We start from the raw sequence: 18,519 nt of genomic DNA on the forward strand, positions 1-18,519 counted from the left end.
CATTGTTGGTGGAGCTGTGAACTCATCCAACCTTTCTGGAGAGCAATTTGGAATTCTGCCCAAAGGGCAGTAAAAAATGTGCATGCCCTTTAGCGCTAACCACCGCACCACCTAATGGCCCCTAGAAACCTATGTTAAATTATGTGTACTGGAACCTCCTAAAACCACAAGCCAAGGCTTGACTTTATTATGTTGCTGATTATGTATAGTTAGGGAAGTGATGGAGAAAATGATAATAAAGGAAATTAAACTTAAAGTTGTGAGCTGCGTCTTTAAGCCTCCAGCACTGCGCTGACCCGGCGCCTCCCCCACAGCCTCGCTGCAGGGCGCGAGGGCAAAGGGCGAGGCGGGTCAGAAGCGGCCCCCGGCTGCCCTCCATCGCCCCGCGCCCGGTCTCTGTCCAGCCTTCTCCCGTGGGGGGCAGCAGCGACGAGGCCTCCGCCCAAACCCAACATGGCAGCGCCCGGCGCTTCACAGGAGGGCGCGAGCCTGGGCCACGTGGCAGGGAGCTCTGCGTCCCATTGGCTCCCGGCGGGGGTGCGGCCGAGGAGCCAGCTTTCACGCCCATCCTCTCTTAAAGGAGCCGCGGTCCAACCCGCCGCCCTCCGGCCCGGGCGAGGGGATGACCCGGGCCCATCCTCCGCCCTCGGGTCTGGCTCCGGCAGGACTGCGCCCCGGGGGCCGCCCCGGCCAGCGGAGGCTCGGCAACGAGGGGGCTCACCGCGAGCGGGGCTGAGGCGGTAACCGTGGGAAGGAGCGGGCCCGGCTCGGGGGGCGCCCGCGCCCCTGGCGGAACGTCGAGGCCCGCCGGCCGCCGCCGCTCCCGGCTCCCCGGGGCGCGCTCGCCGCGGCCCGGCCTCAGCCCGCCGGGCTCCGCGGCCCGGGCCGCCGGCCATGGAGGGCGGCGTGCGGGGGCCCCGCGGCCAGGCGGCCGCGGTGGAAGGGGAGGAGGCGGGGGAGGAGGCGGCGCCGCCGGGCTCGGAGGCGACGCGGCGACACTTCTCCCCGCTGGAGGGGGCGGAGGCCCGGGACGAGGGCGGAGGGGACTGGAGCTTCATCGACTGCGAGATGGAGGAGATCGACCTGCAGGACCTGCCCAGCGCCATCATCGCCTGCAGCCTGGAGCCGCGCGTCTTCGCGGACAGCTTGTGTCGGGTGAGGCGGGGGCGCACCTGGCGGCGCGGGGCGGGGCCCTGGGCAGGGGCGGCGGCCGGGCCGGGCCGGGGGCGCGCGAGCCGGCGGGGGCGTGGTGGCCCGGGGCGGCGGGAGAGCTCCAGCCCAGCTCCTCTCCGCGCGGGGCGGGACGCGCAGCCGCCGCCCGGCCCGCCCGGCCCGGCGCTCGCGGGCCTGCCACTGGACGGGACACAGCGGCCCCGGGGAGCCGCGCGACGCCCGTCCGGGAAACGGGCCTGGGGCCGGGCTTGGCGGCCTCCTCTATTGGCGGGACACCTCGCTGGGCACGAGGAAACCAGCCAATCAGCGAGCCGCTGGGTTCATCGGGCTTTCACCAGGAGCGGGGCGTGCGGGGCGGCCTCGGATGCGGCCTCAGACACTTAATGACCTAGCTGGGCGGCCTGGGGCGAGCCGTTTCCTTGATTGGGGGAAAGGGAGCAAATTTCTAAAATGCTTTTGTTCTTCTATTCAGAAACCAATCTCAAGAAACTTGCTATTGTGTTAGAATGATGTCAGTAACAAGCAGAGTACTAAGAAAATTGTTTGTGGTATTTAATATATCAAAAGTTCATTTAAAAACCCTTTTAAAGTCTTTGAAGGCAGAGATTTTCATTTAAGTAATGAATGGTGCTTATTAATTTTTCACATAAAAGTTTTATTTCTATGTATTCAGCTAGATAGAATTTGGGCACTACAATTCTATAAATGGCATTTGCCTTTTGAGACTTTTTTCTTTTTAAAGTGCTCATGTCCCAAAGGACTGGAGTTTTTTCAGTGTGGATTTTAGGTTACATTGACTATCCACAATTTAAATCTGAAGGCTACTTTCTAAAAAAAATTCCCCTGTGGAATAGATCGTGATTCACATCTTACAAGGTTCATGATATTCCAAGATCTTTTACTCCATTTATATTCTGAAATAGAATGTCATCAATACCTAACTTCTGTTGGCCTCATGAGTACCTTGTTTCATGAGCAAAGTCATGCTCTGCACAATGGTTTTGAAATGTAGATTAGTTTATGTCCATAAAGTCATTGCCCTTTTCCCAAGGAGGGAGAGAGAAGTCACGCCTAGAATCTTTTTTGTAATGAGCCAGAATCATGAAAGTGCCAGTTAATCATCCTCTGTAAAATAAGGAAGTTATACTAAAGAATCTTTAAGGTTTTTTTCAGTTCTGACATTCCATGATATATAAAATTGCCTTTTCACTTTTGTAAAGGCAGTTTTACCTCCTTACTTCTGGCATTGGTCTAAATTAACAGGATCTTCAGAATAAGATACTAGAACCTTTTATCACAGTACATCGAGGTAGAGAAACCACAGACCACTTCATTGTTTTGGGTCACTGAACAAAGAGAGTTTATCCATTGGCTAAAATCACCATGGGAAGATCTCTATCTGTCTATCTCCTGATATACTTTTATATATAATAAGATATATTACATATACATATGTATATGACTCGGTCAATGTAAGGGAAGTGTACATATAAATAATCTATTCTATTTGGAGTAATATATTTTAGGTAGTAAAAGCTAATAGATTCATTTCTTGATATTTTGTTTATATGTGTGTGTGTGTGTGTGTGTGTGTGTGTATGATTGATTACATGGAGAAATTTTCAAGTTAGTAGACATTCATTAAGTTCCTATTATATACCAATTACTGTATTAATTAAGCACTGAGTTTACTAAGAAAGACAAGTGTTTGCTCTCAGGTATGCCTGGAATTGGGAGATGAAGTGACTTGTTCAGGGAACAACAAGGAGGCAAGTATCATTGGGTGTTCAGGAAGGACTAGCTCCTCTAATACAAGGACTTGCCACGTTCTTTTCAGGACTGCTCATTCACCTTTGGTGTCCACCTTGACCCAGCTCTCTCCCGTGGCTCCAAAAAACTGTAGCATGTACAGCAGCCACATCTAGATAAAACTGTCAGGACCAGGTGGGCCAGACCAGATTGAGGGTCATCATCAGGCCTCAGACCTGTTGGTGAGTTAGGAGTATGTCTACCCCAGGCATGTGAAGGTTTCCCTGAGTGGATTGGGCAGATGAGAACAATTTGTTCAACACCATGAAGTCAGCTGAAGCAGCAGCTCTGGAGTGAACCCCTGGATCATCCACCATTGCATCCAGGGTCCTTGTTTGTCTGATTTTTGTTTTGCAATTGGATTTTGATGACTGGAAAGAGAGAGTGAGATTGATAGTTTTGTGCAGCTTTGCCCTGCTTATATCCAGTTCATCTGCAAGTCAAGATATCATCCACGATGTCATTGGTCCTCTTCAAAGTGAAAGACAAACAACAATAAATACAACAGTATAAATGCAAGTGTGATTCTTTACATTTTGAGTTCTCTAATCACTTCCGAGGTTTTCTCTCTATTCATTCAACCTTTCCTACCTCATCTAACCCTTCATATATAGCTGCCCAAACTTCTGCCCTGGGGCAAATGATGCTATAAGAACAATACCAAGCTCAATTGTCTTCTGATTTTTATGTCTTTCCTTTAGCATGCAAGATGAAATGAATAACAGTATTTAAAACCATCAATGTCCACTCTTCACTGAGCCTAAAATTCAGTGCATTCATTTTCTCACCTATATCTTTTTGGAGAAAGAATCAAAACAAATTCATTGTTCTCTTCTGAGAATATTTGAGATAGAAAATATTTTAGTCACCTTTAATTAAAAAGATAATATAACTCTGTAAATCAGAATCCCATTAATTTTCTATGCCTTAGATGCAGTTTTCTTGACTAAAACAATTATTATATTTTATATTATATATTTTATTTTATATTATCATATTATATTATATATATATATATATATATATATATGTTCATTGTCAGGTAGGAAACATTGAATGAATAGAGAGAAAACCTCGGAAGTGATTTCAGAACTCAAAATGTTAAGGTTAAGTGCTTGTATTTATACTGTTGTATTTATTGTTGTCTGGCCTTCATTTTGAAGAGGACCAGTGACATCATGGTTTGGTTAATATAATACATGATACTAGTTTATGATTTTGAGTACTTTAATAGCTGCCCTCTATGCATATTACAGTTAAATTTGTGATGTGAAAAAACCCCTGAAATTCTAGTAGCATGTGAACAGCTGGTTAAAATCCAGACATTCTTAGATTCTTTACACCTAGGTTATGTATGAAATATCTGTCAGACCCTCATTTTCCTCCTATTTCTTTTATTTGGGGAAAATTGGAAGAAAGATAAAATTACATTCTTTCCAATTATCATAGGGCTCCAGAATTTAACTGAAAATTTACAGTGTTTTCCACCCCTATATAAGTAAACACCTGTGTTACATAATTGTGAGGAGGAAATGAAATGACTTATGGAAATCACTCTGAACACTTAAAATACTAAAGAAATATGTTAGTGATTATTATTATTATTACCTAATTCAAAATTATTTAAAGAAGAAGTACAGTGTTCTTGTTCTTACATGAATTTTTCCCCTGTCTAAATATTTTGTTTCTTTTATTTTGGCATATCCTGCTCCTGCAATAAAGTAATTAAAACATTAAAAAAGTTCAAAACCTTACAAAAAATGATAGGCATACATTACTATTGTATATAATTTGGAAAACAAATAAAATGTTAAAAGACAGAAAAAACATTAAAAAAGAAAAGAGTAATGATGGTTTAATATGTTGATGGCTATCATTAAACTGTCTAAATCCCAATATTGTTACAAAGGAAAAGTAAGAAAAAAATTAGGCTTTTCAGTCAAATAGAATAGCTAAAACAGAGAATGTTGATTACAGTGTTTGTATTTCTGGCTGTATTCTTTTTTAAAATTGTAGTCAAATGACATACTTTACATTCTTTTTCTTGTACCTCATTGAGGAACCTGCTTTCCTGCCCCTTTAAAATATGTCACTGGTTACAGTAATAGTTATTGTGTATAACAGTTGAAGTAAAATAGAGCCTTTGGTGTACACTTTTTTTTATGCCCCATTGTATAGAAAGCATTTTAAGTGATGAGTCATTCAAAATACAATTCATCTGTGAAAGTGAAGTGTCTTCAGTTTTTTATTTATAAATACTCATACTGAGCAAAATAAGGAGACTATTCTTAATGAGGCAGTCAGTGCTTTGTGTTGTGGTCCTTGAATAGGGCATATGGTAGTGATAGAAAATAAAACTATCTATTTCTATTCTTCCTAGCAAGAGAGAAGCATTTTTCCAAATGCCATATCATGGGGACAACATTAATTAACTTCAAGCTAAGTTCTGACATTTTCAAAGAACAAAATTATGTTTTGGGAGATATTTTATTGAGAAATTACAATGTATTTTAAAGTACTTTTATTTACATTATTTTTGCTTTCCTCTTCCCTGAATTCTCACTGAAATTAACATTGGATTCAGTGTATTGGAGTTAAAATGCCATCAGTGTTTTCACTGAAATTTGTAATTTAATGTTTAGCATTTTTGCTTCAGATCCAGTTTTTCTTATGAAGTTATTTTCTACATATATTTTAGCACTTAATCTTCAGGCAAGTCTAAAGAACCTAAGTGTTATGCTGAAAGTGCAGAGAAAATACCTAATTTTCATGACAATAGTCTCCAAACCTGGGATTTTATGGTAATTTATTTAAAACCCTCTCCAGTAACATTTATGAACAGTATCAGTATTGATTATACCTAAAGTAATAAAGCTACCAGAAAGGATTGTAGGAAACATATTTCAAAGCAGTAAAAAGCAAATGTTGCCATTTGAGCCTTAAACAAGTCCAATATTTTTCCAAAATGATTTCAGAAGATTCAAAGTACCATTCCCATGTAGAATCATTTTCTTAAATCACTTTTAAGTAGGAAAGGCAGTATTGAAACTAAGCAGTGCTTTCACACTTAAAGATTTCTTTCTTTCTGTTTCAGGGATTATTTTGTTAGAATATTAAGACTGGTTAGGTTTTGTTTGATTGGTTTTCATGTTTGAACAGCTGTTTAATTCAAATAGCTCATTGGGTTTTGTCCCTCCTATTTGACTGAATATTTTCACTTTTCTATCAGATGATTTGACACTAAGGATGCTACTAGAATGTGCATTATATGGCTTATTGATTATCAGACAGATCACTTCACCTGTTTAGGTCTCATTTTTCTCATCTTTAAAATGAAGAGATTGGATAATATTGTTGGTCTCTGACATTAATTTTAATGCTGCTGTTCAGTCATTTCAGTCATGTTGACACTTTGTGTTCCCATCTGGAGTTTTCTTGGCAAAGATACTGGAGGGGTTTGCCATTCCCTTCTCCACTTCATTTTAAGATGAGGAAACTGAAGCAAATAGGGTGAAATGACTTGCCCAGGGTCACACAGCTGGTTAAGTGTCTGAAGCCAAAGTTAAATTCAAGTAGAGTAATCTTTCTGACTCCATCCACTGTGCCACATAGCTTTCCTGAATCTATGATCAATGTAAAAACTTCCCATTTCTTCTTTTATTCTAGATTTATTTTTCATCTGATAAATTCATAAAATATTAAAAGCTATTGAGGATCTCAGGTAGCATCTAATTCAACTCCCTAGTTTAGATTTAATAAACCAAAACCAGAGAGATAAAATAATGATCCCAACAATAACATTTGCTTTAAGTGCTGTGAGATTTAAAAATGCGATTTTTGATCCATACTATGACACATACCTATGAGGTAAGTACTAAGAGCAAAAAATTTAAGACAAAAAGAAATACAGATTAAAATTGAAAAGATTAAGAAACATATGCAACAATCAGCTCAGGAAAGGCAAATATGGTAATTGTGATATCCAGTCAAGGTGAATTTAATCTAGAAAGTTAAAAGAAACAATAACATTGTTATTTCATGTTAAAGAAATAAGAAATGATGAAAATCATATGCCCAACATAATTAATACTTAAAAACTAATCCAAATAAAACTCACAGAAATCTAGTAAAAAATTTTAATAGATATTAATACTTTATTACCAAAATGATAGATTAAACCAAAAGATAATATGTTGAATTCTGCAGTTTCTTTATAATTTATTTAGCAAACTAAAATGAACAGATATTTGAGTTAAATGTTTTAAGCTTCTTTAATAAGGCATTGATTTTTAAAAATCTATTTGGATGAATAGGATACTGTGAGTGTATATGTACATTTTTCAGGACCTGTTGGAATAAACTTCCTATTAAGAAACTCCCTCTTGGGACGGCTAGGTGGCGCAGTGGACAAAGCACAGGCCCTGGAGTCAGGAGTACCTGGGTTCAAATCTGGTCTCAGACACTTAATAATTACCTAGCTGTGTGGCCTTGGGCAAGCCACTGAACCCCATTTGCCTTGTAAAGAAAACTAAAAACAAAACAAAACCCTCCCTCTTGAAGTACAGATTAATGACTAATCTGTAATATGTAATTTTAGTTGCCTGGGGCACCAAGAAGTTAATCAGGGTCATTCCTATAGACTGCCCATGGTGGAGAAAGGACTTAAACTCCAGTCTTCCTGAGTGAGGTTAGCACTGAATCTACTCTTTCAATATTCCTTCTTTGGACATGTATATGGTATGAAGACATCCATGTGTCATTCATTGTATTAGACTTGGAAAACTTCAATGACTAGGCATTGTATCTTGAAATAGAATCCCATATTAGTATTCTGCCCAGTAGAGTAAAAAACAAGTCTACACAATGCAAAACATCTCATTGTGAAGTTAGTAAAATTCATTAAGTTATCTGCCTTTACTGAGTTATCCAGTTGTATGAACCGAGCCTTAAGATGATTCAATATGGATTTAAATGAGCCCTAAGATGATTTGATATGGATTTAATTTTTTAATCTAGTGTTTTAGTGTTCCGTTGACACACTTTTTATGTACCCATTTAGAGATTTAAAATGAGCTTGTATTCTAAACTAATACTGTTCTTGGTTTTGTGTCTTTATAATAAGACAGATTAAGAATCAACCTTAAGGAGGTTGGAAAATTGACAAATATGACAAATAAGGAAAGGAAGGAGGATCACTTCATCTCTAGAGCAATAATAATGGAGGTTCCTCCAACTGGGTGGAAGTAGATTCTGTGAAGAGGAGCAGTGAGAAATTTCCCACATTCTTCAGAATCATAATAAGGATACACTAGTGCCAAGAAGACAGAAGTCATAGGAAAAATGAGCCTTTTTCTAGTTATTAGAGATTTGCTGATCATCTTCATATGAGCAATCCAAGTATGGAAAGACTCCTAGATTTTTGACAAACTTGATATTTCTTAATCTTACTGAATAATTTTGAGGCTTATAGTTTGACATCTTAGTCTTCTTTCCTACTTTTTTCTTTATCTTGAAATTCTGATTTTTGTTCATCCACATCAGTGTTTATCAAAAATTTTTTGGTCTCAGGACTCTTCATGCTTAAAAGTTATAGGAGAACACTCCCCCCCAAAAGCTTTTGTTTATGTGAGTTATATTTATTGATATATACCATATTCAAAATTTAAAATTCTTATAAAAATAATTTTAATTTAGAGGATACCCTGAAAGCATCTTGAGGACCCTTAGGAATTTCTGCAAACTTTCAGAATCCTTGCTCTTGATGGATTTTATTATTTAATAAATTTTGACTTAATAACTTTATCAAAATAGCAGGATATAAAATAAATCATAAAAACTATCAGTCTTTTGGTATATTACCAACAAAACTCATCAGGAAGAGGAATAAAAATTCCATTCAAAATAATTACAGAAGATATAAAATATTTGGGAGTCCACTTACCAAGAAATACACTAAAAAAATTATATGAATAAAACTTCAAAATACTAGACCTAAACAATTTGGGTTATTAACTCATTTATGGGTGGGCAATGTCAATATAATAAACATGACAGTGCTCCTAAGTCAAATTATTTATTCATTGCCATTCAAATCAGATAATTAGAGGATTACTTTATAGAGCATGAAAAATAATAATAATATCCTAAAGCGAGGATAGTCTAATATTTAGAACATAAGCTCCTTTCCCCAAGAATAATTGAGTTAGGAACAACTTTCTTCTCAGCAAAGTAAGGAATAAGGTCACCTAGTAAGTAGAAATGTTTTCTATAATTACCTTCCATTTATACTGTATGTGTGTATACATATATGTATATATATATGTGTGTGTGTGTGTGTGTGTGTGTGTGTATGTATATATTTGCATGTTTTTTCTTAAGTTGTGAGCTTCTTTAAGACCAGGGACCATGTTTTTGCCTTTCTTTAAAAGTGCTTAGAATTTTACCTCATACATAATAAGCACTTAACAAATGATTGTTGACTAACCTCTGAATTTGAACTTAAAGCTTTCATTCTCTATCTTTATTTGGTATACACTAAGAATTTTATACTGTGGAACCTAAATGGAATTTTGCTATCATTGGAGAAGGTTCCATAAGATGAGGGAGTTGCTTAATGTGTTTTCTGGTCGAATCAATAAAACTTGACGAACATGCATGTAGTCAAGGTGTTGATGAGATGTTTTGGTTTGATTTTTCTCTTTAATTTGGAAGCCATAGGAAAGAGATAATAGTAGATTTAAGGCTAAGCAGAACCATAATAGGTTTAAATTATCTCTCTGAAAAATGGCATAATCTACATTCTTTTCATAGTTTACATTGATCATTCCTCTATAATTTCTGGTGGCAGAAATTGGTCCTCAATTGTTTTCATAAATTCCTTTTCAAATTGTTCATACATAGCCTATATTCCTGAAAAATTGGACTGTTCCCCAATTTTAATAAATGTTTTCTACTCTGCTGCCTCTAAATCTCTAATGCCACCTTTTCTGTTTGTACTTTTCTCTTTTCCTTTGTTAAAATCTAGTTCATCCTTAAGGCTCTCTTCCTCTTCCTCAGCCTCCCCAATACCTACATAGTTCCTTTTTTATAGCACTCATCTCAAGCTGCCTTTTATTACACTAATTTGTGCTTTTGTTCTTTTCCTTTTTATATTATCAGATTCCTGTGGAATGGGGCCATGTATTACTAATCCTTGTATCTCCTATAATGTCCATTTTTATTGGTAATAGTTCTTTAATATAGAAGAAACTCAACATAATTTTGTTGAGTGAAGCAAAAAGAACTAGATTGTCTGTTACCATATATTGAGGTTTTATATATAATACCAAATTAGAGGTCCCAAAAGATGAACTTTATTACTTTCCTCCATTTTTAAACCAATTTCCCTCTAAAATGCATATCCTTTAAGGATTTTTTCCTACATAAAACACAAATGATTTGCTTTATGATGACTTCTTCCTTCATTTCCTTTTTTTTTTCTTAGAAGTGTTAGCCCAGTAATGCTAAACAGGTCCTGTAGCAAGTATTCAGCATTAGCTCCATTTGCTTCTAGCCCCCTGAGTTGAAGGAAACTATGTAGAAATTCATTCCCATAGCTCCTGTTTTCTCTGTTAAGATGATATATATTCCTTGCCCTTGCTTTCTCCTGCTTCCTAGTTACTATAAACAGAAGACATATTCATGGATTGAATTCCTTAGTGGCTATAATAGTCACACAGGTTGGAAATTTCTTCTCTGAAACTTGAAAATGGGAATTTAGGAACTTGGGAATGAACAGAAATCATCTTTTCTTCTCTATGCTTGCTGCCAAATCTAATGCAAAAAAATTTACAATCTAATGGAAGAGGTTGAAAATTTAAATACAATATCAAAATGTACATTTAAGTACTGTAGCAAAGGGAATATTACAAAACACTGTTGAATAGTAATGCTGATAGCTTACATTTGTATGTCTTTATAGTTCATAAGTGTTTTACGTAATCATGTTTTATACAGTTGTCCTTTGAGATAGGGAGAATAAGTATTATTATTCCCAATTTACATGAGGGCAGCTAGATGGCACAGTGAATAGAGCCTTGGACCTGGAGTCAGGAAGCCTGAGTTAAAATTAAGCCTCAGACACTTACTAGCTGTGTGACCCTGGGCTAGTCACTTAGCCTTCAGGGTGGGTGTGAAGTTGAAATGAAATAACTGTAATGGCATAGTGCCTGGCACATAGTAAGTGCTACATAAATGTGAGTTTTCATTATATGAAGACGTAGGTTCAGATTACAGAATGAAATCTTGGAAAAACATATCCCTCCTTTTCCCAAAAGAAAAGAAAAGAAAAGAAAAATTGTTATGTAGGAAAGAAGGGTTAATATGGTAGTCTGATAAAACAAAATGTTAGAACTGGAAGGAACCTTATAAAATAACTAATCCAACCCCTAATTTTATAGTTAAAGAAATTGCATATAAAAAGGTAGAAAAGACTTCTCCATATAGCTTGTTAATTACAGACAAAAGTCAGTAATCCAGGTCTCCTGATTTATAATCTACTGTTTTTATCACTCTATCACATTTCCTTTTATTTAGTATATGTAAATCATGCTTTACCTCCAAAAAAGCAAAACAGCAAAAAAAGGAAAAAACCTCACCTGCAACAGTAAAAAATAAAATATTATAGAACATTGTTTAAGATAAGGGTTAGATCTGTTCCCCAAAATCAATATTAAAAGATGCCATGTGTCACACCTAGTATACAAGCATCCCTCTGTCAAATACTTTTTAAAAAAATTACATGTAGCTTGTGAGGAGAGGATAAAAGTTCAGTACACACCACTAGGGGGCCAAGTAACTTCATTTATGTTCTGTCCTGAATCCAGTCTGGTAAATTACATTGCTTTTACTTCATCTAATAGGGAAGAAAAGTATAATTTTAGGTGTTAAGGTTATATGAAAGTGTTCTAGGAGCAAAGATGTTATCAAAATCTGCATACAGGTAGAGTTTAGAATTATGTAAGAACCAAAATTATAAGTGATGTGCCAGAATAAAGGAATCCTCTGAGTTTGGTAGGCTACTCCTAGGGGATCCAGTGTAGAATAGAGATCTCATGATACTATAGTTTTGTTAGAAAATGAAAAATAAAGGTAGTTTATATAACTAAAGGAAAGCAAGACAGCTAACTTGACTCCAAACATGTCCCTATATAAATTTTTAATCCATTTACTTAAATGTAGTTTTGGTTATTTTGTGACTTAAATTACTACTTAAGAAAAAAGAAAGTTCAGACAGAGAAAACTCATCTACTGGAGCAAATACTTAATTCAGGGATAATGAGATTTCCCCAGAGCATCTTTGGGAATTAATCAGGTTTTACATAGATTTAATGTTAAGAGCAATAACAAAAACAACAAAATAAACCATCCTCCCCCCACCAAAATAATTGTAGGGGCACTGGGACTTTAGAGAAGCAGTAGGCAATGATGGAAAGTTTTCTCTCACATGGGAGCCTCTGCCCTCAAATAGTCCTGGCATTAACTACTTTCCAGAACTGCATGCTGTCAGTATTTCTCTCTTCTATAGCCAAGATTCTGGTGAACTAATACAGCTCACCACTACTGTTGTTAAGACATCTACTTTTCCAGTGGTTAGTCCAGCCTATGGCCCTCTGGTGGCTATTGGGACCTCCTAAGACTTAAGTCAGCAGATAATGTTGAAGTTCCAAAACCAGAGTAACCTTTGGAACATTTAACTGGGTTAGTTTTCATGAAATAACCTTAGAAAATCTTTCTTTTCTGTTTTAAGTTTAGTTTTAATAGTTATTCAGTCCTTTTATTTATTTATACATATTGGGAGGTTGCATGGTGCAGTGGATAGAGAACTGGTCATGAAGACCTGATTTCAAAACCCACCTCTGACATATGTAGGCTGTGTGACTCTGGGCACCCACCCAATGGTCTAGACAGCTTTCTAACAGTTTAAGTTGCAGAGAAGTTCATTATTAGAGTAAGTTTCCTTGTTTGAGTGTTCCCTTTATCATAGAAATTAGAAGTCCATTTTAGACAGAGACAGACACACACACACACTCACAGACACCTTAGAACATGTATTTAAGTCAAATCTTAATTGAACCCGATCACTTGCATTACTCTGTTTACAGAATGACTTTGCTTTGGGAACCAGCCATAAACCTATAGGAAATGTATTTCTCTAAAGTATTTTCATAAATTTTCCAAGTAGCTATACTTTTTTTTTCCTTTAACCTTCTACCATCTGTCATTTAGTTCTCCTTTACATGTACAGTAATACTATTTATATATCATTTGTTATACAGGAATCTGTGATTTCACTGGTATGGAACAGAGGTATCAAACTCCCATGGGCCAGGGAGCAAAACTCTAAAGAATAGTCCAAGTGAAATAAAAATGTGGTTAGAAAATGCTTGATAAAATAAAAATACAATAAAACATAGATATTTGTTTGACACCAGTGGACCCTAAAACTACTCTTGGGTAAGGAAATTCTCTTTCCCAAATTAGATCAGCAATTATTATCTAAGTTTATAGTCTTAGAAAGTTGCCTGATCCACTGAAACATTAAATGACTTTCCCAGGATCACATCACATAGCTGATAAGGAAGTTTAACCTGATCATTCCAATACCAAGGCTGGCTTTCTATCTACCACACATTTCTGCTTTTCACTTGTTACATCTGATAATTTCTTATTCTTTAAGCACATTTTAATTATTCTGTTCTGTAAAGTGAGCCATGTCTTTCAATAATCTGAATCTATTTTTGCATATTATAGATATATATGTATAAAAATAATAACTGACTTGTTATAGCACTTATTATGTGCCAGGCACTATGCTAAGAACTTTAGGAATATTTCATTTAATCCTCACAAAAATCATAGGTGTTACTATTATTATCTCTATTTTACAGTTGAACAAATTGAAGCAAAATTGAGATTAAGGTTTTTTCCAGTGTCCCATTACCAGTGTCTGAGGCTGGATTTGAACTCAGGTTTCCTGACTCCAGGCCCAGCACTCTATTCACTATACTTAATTGCACTTTCTAATTTAATCTGTTCATACATACATGCATATATGTTTGTATGTATATGTGTATTTATTTGCAGTAAAAAAGGTAGTTGCCATTTTAGCTTGCCTTAAATGTCAAGGATCTCATATTCCTTTTGGTAGCCAACATTACATATACAGAGTAGAGAGGTCATATTTTTGATTGAACTTTTTTCCTAATTCTTTCTTTGAATAACATGATCTTTGCTCTGTAGCTCTATTTGTTAGGTCACACAAGAACCACATCAACAGTGCTAAATAGTCATTCTTGCTACAAGTTTATAGTCACTACATAATTAGTAGTATTGATACTATGTTATTTATATCTGAAACCTGATCAAGAATAAAATAACAATATGTTTTTATAAATATATACTTTCTTCCAAAATATGGACCCAAATATCTGACTCATTTGGGGATTCTATATTTTAAAATTCAGAGATTAAAATAAGCAACATCAAAATCAAAATGTTATTGTAAATCTGACCATATTTTCCCAAGAGCAAATAAAGACATCTTTTAAAGCTTTACAAACAGTTTTGACCCTTTAGAATTATATGTGGTCATTAGCATTGTTTAGTAAAATCAAGTCATCTCTTTGACATGAGCTGTCAAAATAGGGCTTATTTGAGTTAAACATTCTTTTAGTTGACAAAAGTATCTTTGTATATTTATTGTGTGTGTGTATATGTGATATAAGTGTATGTGTGTGTGTTTGTAAATATGCCTCTCATCAATCACAATGTTTGCTCCTTGAGAAGAGGTCCTGTTTTGCTTTTTCCAGTGTCCACATACCTAGTAAGCAACTAATAAAGGACTTATTGATTGATTGAAAAAGAGTCTTGTTTCACTGTTGTCTACTTTTCCCTTTCTCCTCCTCTTTTCATTGTGTTTAGGATTCTTTCACAGGAGAAACACAAAACCTTTCATTTGTACTTGGAGATCTGTTAGATGCCAGACATTCTCTGCCTTATCTAGTCAGGAGGTAAATCCTTATCTTCTTATCACTGAATGCTCTTCTAGTTTTCCATTAGATTGTGCCAGGAAAAATGATCTTCCTCTTGGTTACTCTGGAAGTGGCCTGCTGTGCTTTTATTTAAATAAACCCAACAACAAATCTTTATTTCTATCCCCTTTTATTTGTCAAGCTAATATAATATAAAATAATATAATATAATATAATATAATATAATACTATAATGTAATGTAATATAATATAATAATAATATAATAAATATAATAAGTAATGAGGAAAGAAAAAATATTGTATAAAAAGCTGACCTCAAAGCTTACAAGGTCCTGGATTCAAGTTCTACTTGTGATCTCAGCTGTACCCATGACCAATTAACCTCTTAGTGTTCCAGGCCTCTCTCTAAATCTATAACAGTGAAGACATTTCCCAACTGGAAGCTCCCTATTCTAATGAAATCACAATTCTGAACCAAAAACAAAACATAACATATTGTAGGGACAAGAGTTGGAAGTTGTCATAGGCCAGGACTGTTTTAATACCTAGGTTCAAGATTGGAATGCATTGAGATCTGTATTCTCCATTCTTTTCCTTGTAAGACATTGAAAGTGTCCTTAGAGCTTAATTGACTCATGGTAGGGGAGGGTAGGAGGAATGTTACTGGGGCCTCTGATCATCAGAGAATAAAGCCAAGAGAAGCTATTATAGCTGGGCCCAAGGTTTGATCAGAGAACCATTATCTGTCCAATAATAGTTGTCTAGGGAACAGAATGGAAGGGAATAAACATTTACATCATGCCTACATGCACCAAGCTCACCAAAACAAATATCAGCTCTACAGGAGAAGTGACATCAACCCCTTTTTTTGAGAAACTAGTTGCCTAGGTTCTTACAATAAGTATCTGAGGCTGAATTTGAACTCAGGTCTTCTTGATTCCAGGCCCAACTCTCTGTGTGCTGCACTATCTAGCTACCTCAATAGGAGATTTGTTTATCATAATAGGGAAACGTTATTCAGCCAGCATTCAGCATTGATTGAGTCAAGCACAGCTTCCCTTCCTGATTGTTGCACATAATGGCTCTCTGGTCAAACCTTGCATCTAACTTTACTTTCTCTAGGCTTTGCTCTTTGATAACCAGGAAACTATATCAATACTCTCAGTATTATTCAGTATTATTCCTTTCTCCCTATTTTAGGAGCCAATTAAATTCCAAGGGATAGTTTCAATGTCTTACAAGGAAAAGAACTAGCTACCATAGTAGATAAATAATTTTGGCATCTTCTGATTTTATAAGGTCAGACTATGCCAGTTTAGAGTAGAACCGGTAACTCATTTTGGGATCTGAAGAATGGCTTGGTGAGCTCTGTTATCTTTCTCATCAAAAGGACTTATTCAATAGAAAGTATGAAAATACAATAATAAAAGTAAAACTCTCCAGTTGTATTTGTCTATATTATTTCAAAATGAATTTTTATTGGCATTAGGGGAATATGTCTAACATTTCTTGTCTGTTAAAGAATCTGGATTATTATGTGATTTAAAAAATTTTCAACCTAGTTCCCTGATCATGCTAGCTTTTTACTTACTGCAGATACAGATATTCACAGAGAGACTCTAAATTAATCTTTTCATTAGTTTTAAGACAGTTAGACAAACATATTATTATATTGATTATCAGTAAAAAGCAAGAAATAAATAGGTCTTCAATGTGATTTGCACTTTATTGCTATCAAAGTCCTTTAGAAATCTTTGCATATGACTAAGGGTATTCAAGAGAGAACTCAGGAGGAATAAAATCACATTATACAATAGGGTCCCTTGAAATATATATATATATATATATATATATATATATATATATATATATATAATCATATCCTCTCTCTTATATTTATATTTCAGTCAGCAGTTGAGATACCCTTTGGTATCCCTATCTGTTTCTGTGTTTATGCTGTTATTACAATTAGATGGTGGCTTCAGCTCTTTGTGGTGGCCAGAAAAGAATTATCATTTCCTTTACTTTGTGGTTCTGGGGAATTCTTAGGAAAATGAACCAAAAGATCGATAACAAATGGGCCTAAGGGACAATTTTAATGGCTCTATTTTTTTCAAGAGATAAATCAGGGGAAGAATGATTTCTTACTTGCTCAATATGATGACCCGTCTGCACTTTGGTTTTCTATATGATATATGCTCTGTGACTGTAGCTATTTATGAGAGCAGGAATGTCCCTAGTTTCAATTCCATAATGCATAACAAATGTTAATGGTTTTGGTAAAAATAATTGAGGAATAAGTACAAAATGAACGACATAAAGAGAATATTCTTGTTTTTCTTGCAAGTGCTTAGTCTGGATTAGAGACACTGGATATGGCTTGATGCATAGCCTCTTACAGCCTAGAGTTAAGTTCTCTTTTTTCTGTCCATGGAGTGATTGTGTATTAAGAACTTTGGAGAATCTATTAGGTATTTTTTAACAATCTGCTACAAGACAGAGAGATCGCCTAACAGCTTGATAGTTGAAACACAGGCAAGATTCTTAACCTTACAATCAGCCAAGGTAATTCCAGGATACCTGATATCAAAACAAAAAAAAAATTAGCATCTCTAGAACTCTTCCCTCAGTCAGACTCAATATTGAGGCTCTTCTGAAACACTTTCCCCCAGATTTAGTGTGCTCTGTGGATCTACACTCCTACAACTACAACTAGGTTCCAGTAGTAAGCTTGTCATAGTCAGCCCAAGGATATTTGCTGAGAAGGCATTGAAAGACCAATGGTACCAGAACATTCTCTCTCAGTTGCACACAGCATTAGTGGGATGACTAGACAAACCCTGAGAGTACATTAGTAAAAGTATTACACATTCAAGGAACTCATATGAACAAGGTGACTCTCAACTCCTGAGTTTCAGGGCCTCGACATCCTTTCTCTTCTTGTGGTATCCACTGCTCCTATGTGGTATCTCCCATACCTGGAACCAGTTACACTCTTCAAAATGTCTTCTGTGTTGATTAACTTTGTCAGGATATCTCTTTTATTTTCAGTTTTATTACTCTTCTTTGGTCAGAGAAGAATTTGGTAGGATCCCTTTTCCTATTTTATTAAAATAAGTTTTATGGTATTAGAATTAATTTTTATTTAAATGTTTGAAGAATTCATTAACCGTTTGCTTGGCGTTTATTTCTTTGGAAGTTCATTTGTGATTTAACTTTTTTTTGAGACTGGTTTATTTAAGCTCTTTATTATTTTGTTAATTTGAGCATTTCATATTTTTGTAAATATTCATCCATTTCATTTAGTCTCTAATGTAAGGGGTAGGGTTGTGACTGTCATGTTATTTTGCTTTTATCTATATAAGTTATGTGTGCCCACGTAGTATTGTTTGGATATGACTTGAAGGGAGGCAAGAAAAGCTATTTCCAACAACTGCTTCCCCATACTTCTTGGGGCGGGGGGCGGGGGGGGGGGGGGGGCTTTGATTCCGCCCAGGAAGTAAAG

General features: G+C 36.5%; 1 protein-coding gene across 1 annotated transcript in view; it reads left to right on the forward strand.

Moving 5' to 3' along the window:
• Window positions 1–991: 991 nt before the first annotated feature.
• Window positions 992–18,519, forward strand: part of RCAN1 (regulator of calcineurin 1) — a 93,569-nt gene continuing 76,041 nt past the window's right edge. Inside the window, exon 1 of the mRNA XM_074214034.1 lies at window positions 992–1,155. Within this exon, the coding sequence (XP_074070135.1) occupies window positions 1,069–1,155 (87 nt within the window). The 5' untranslated portion in view covers window positions 992–1,068. The remainder of the gene's footprint in view (window positions 1,156–18,519) is intronic.

This window comes from Macrotis lagotis, chromosome 1, assembly GCF_037893015.1.
Source record: "Macrotis lagotis isolate mMagLag1 chromosome 1, bilby.v1.9.chrom.fasta, whole genome shotgun sequence".
NCBI classification, from domain to species: domain Eukaryota; kingdom Metazoa; phylum Chordata; class Mammalia; order Peramelemorphia; family Peramelidae; genus Macrotis; species Macrotis lagotis.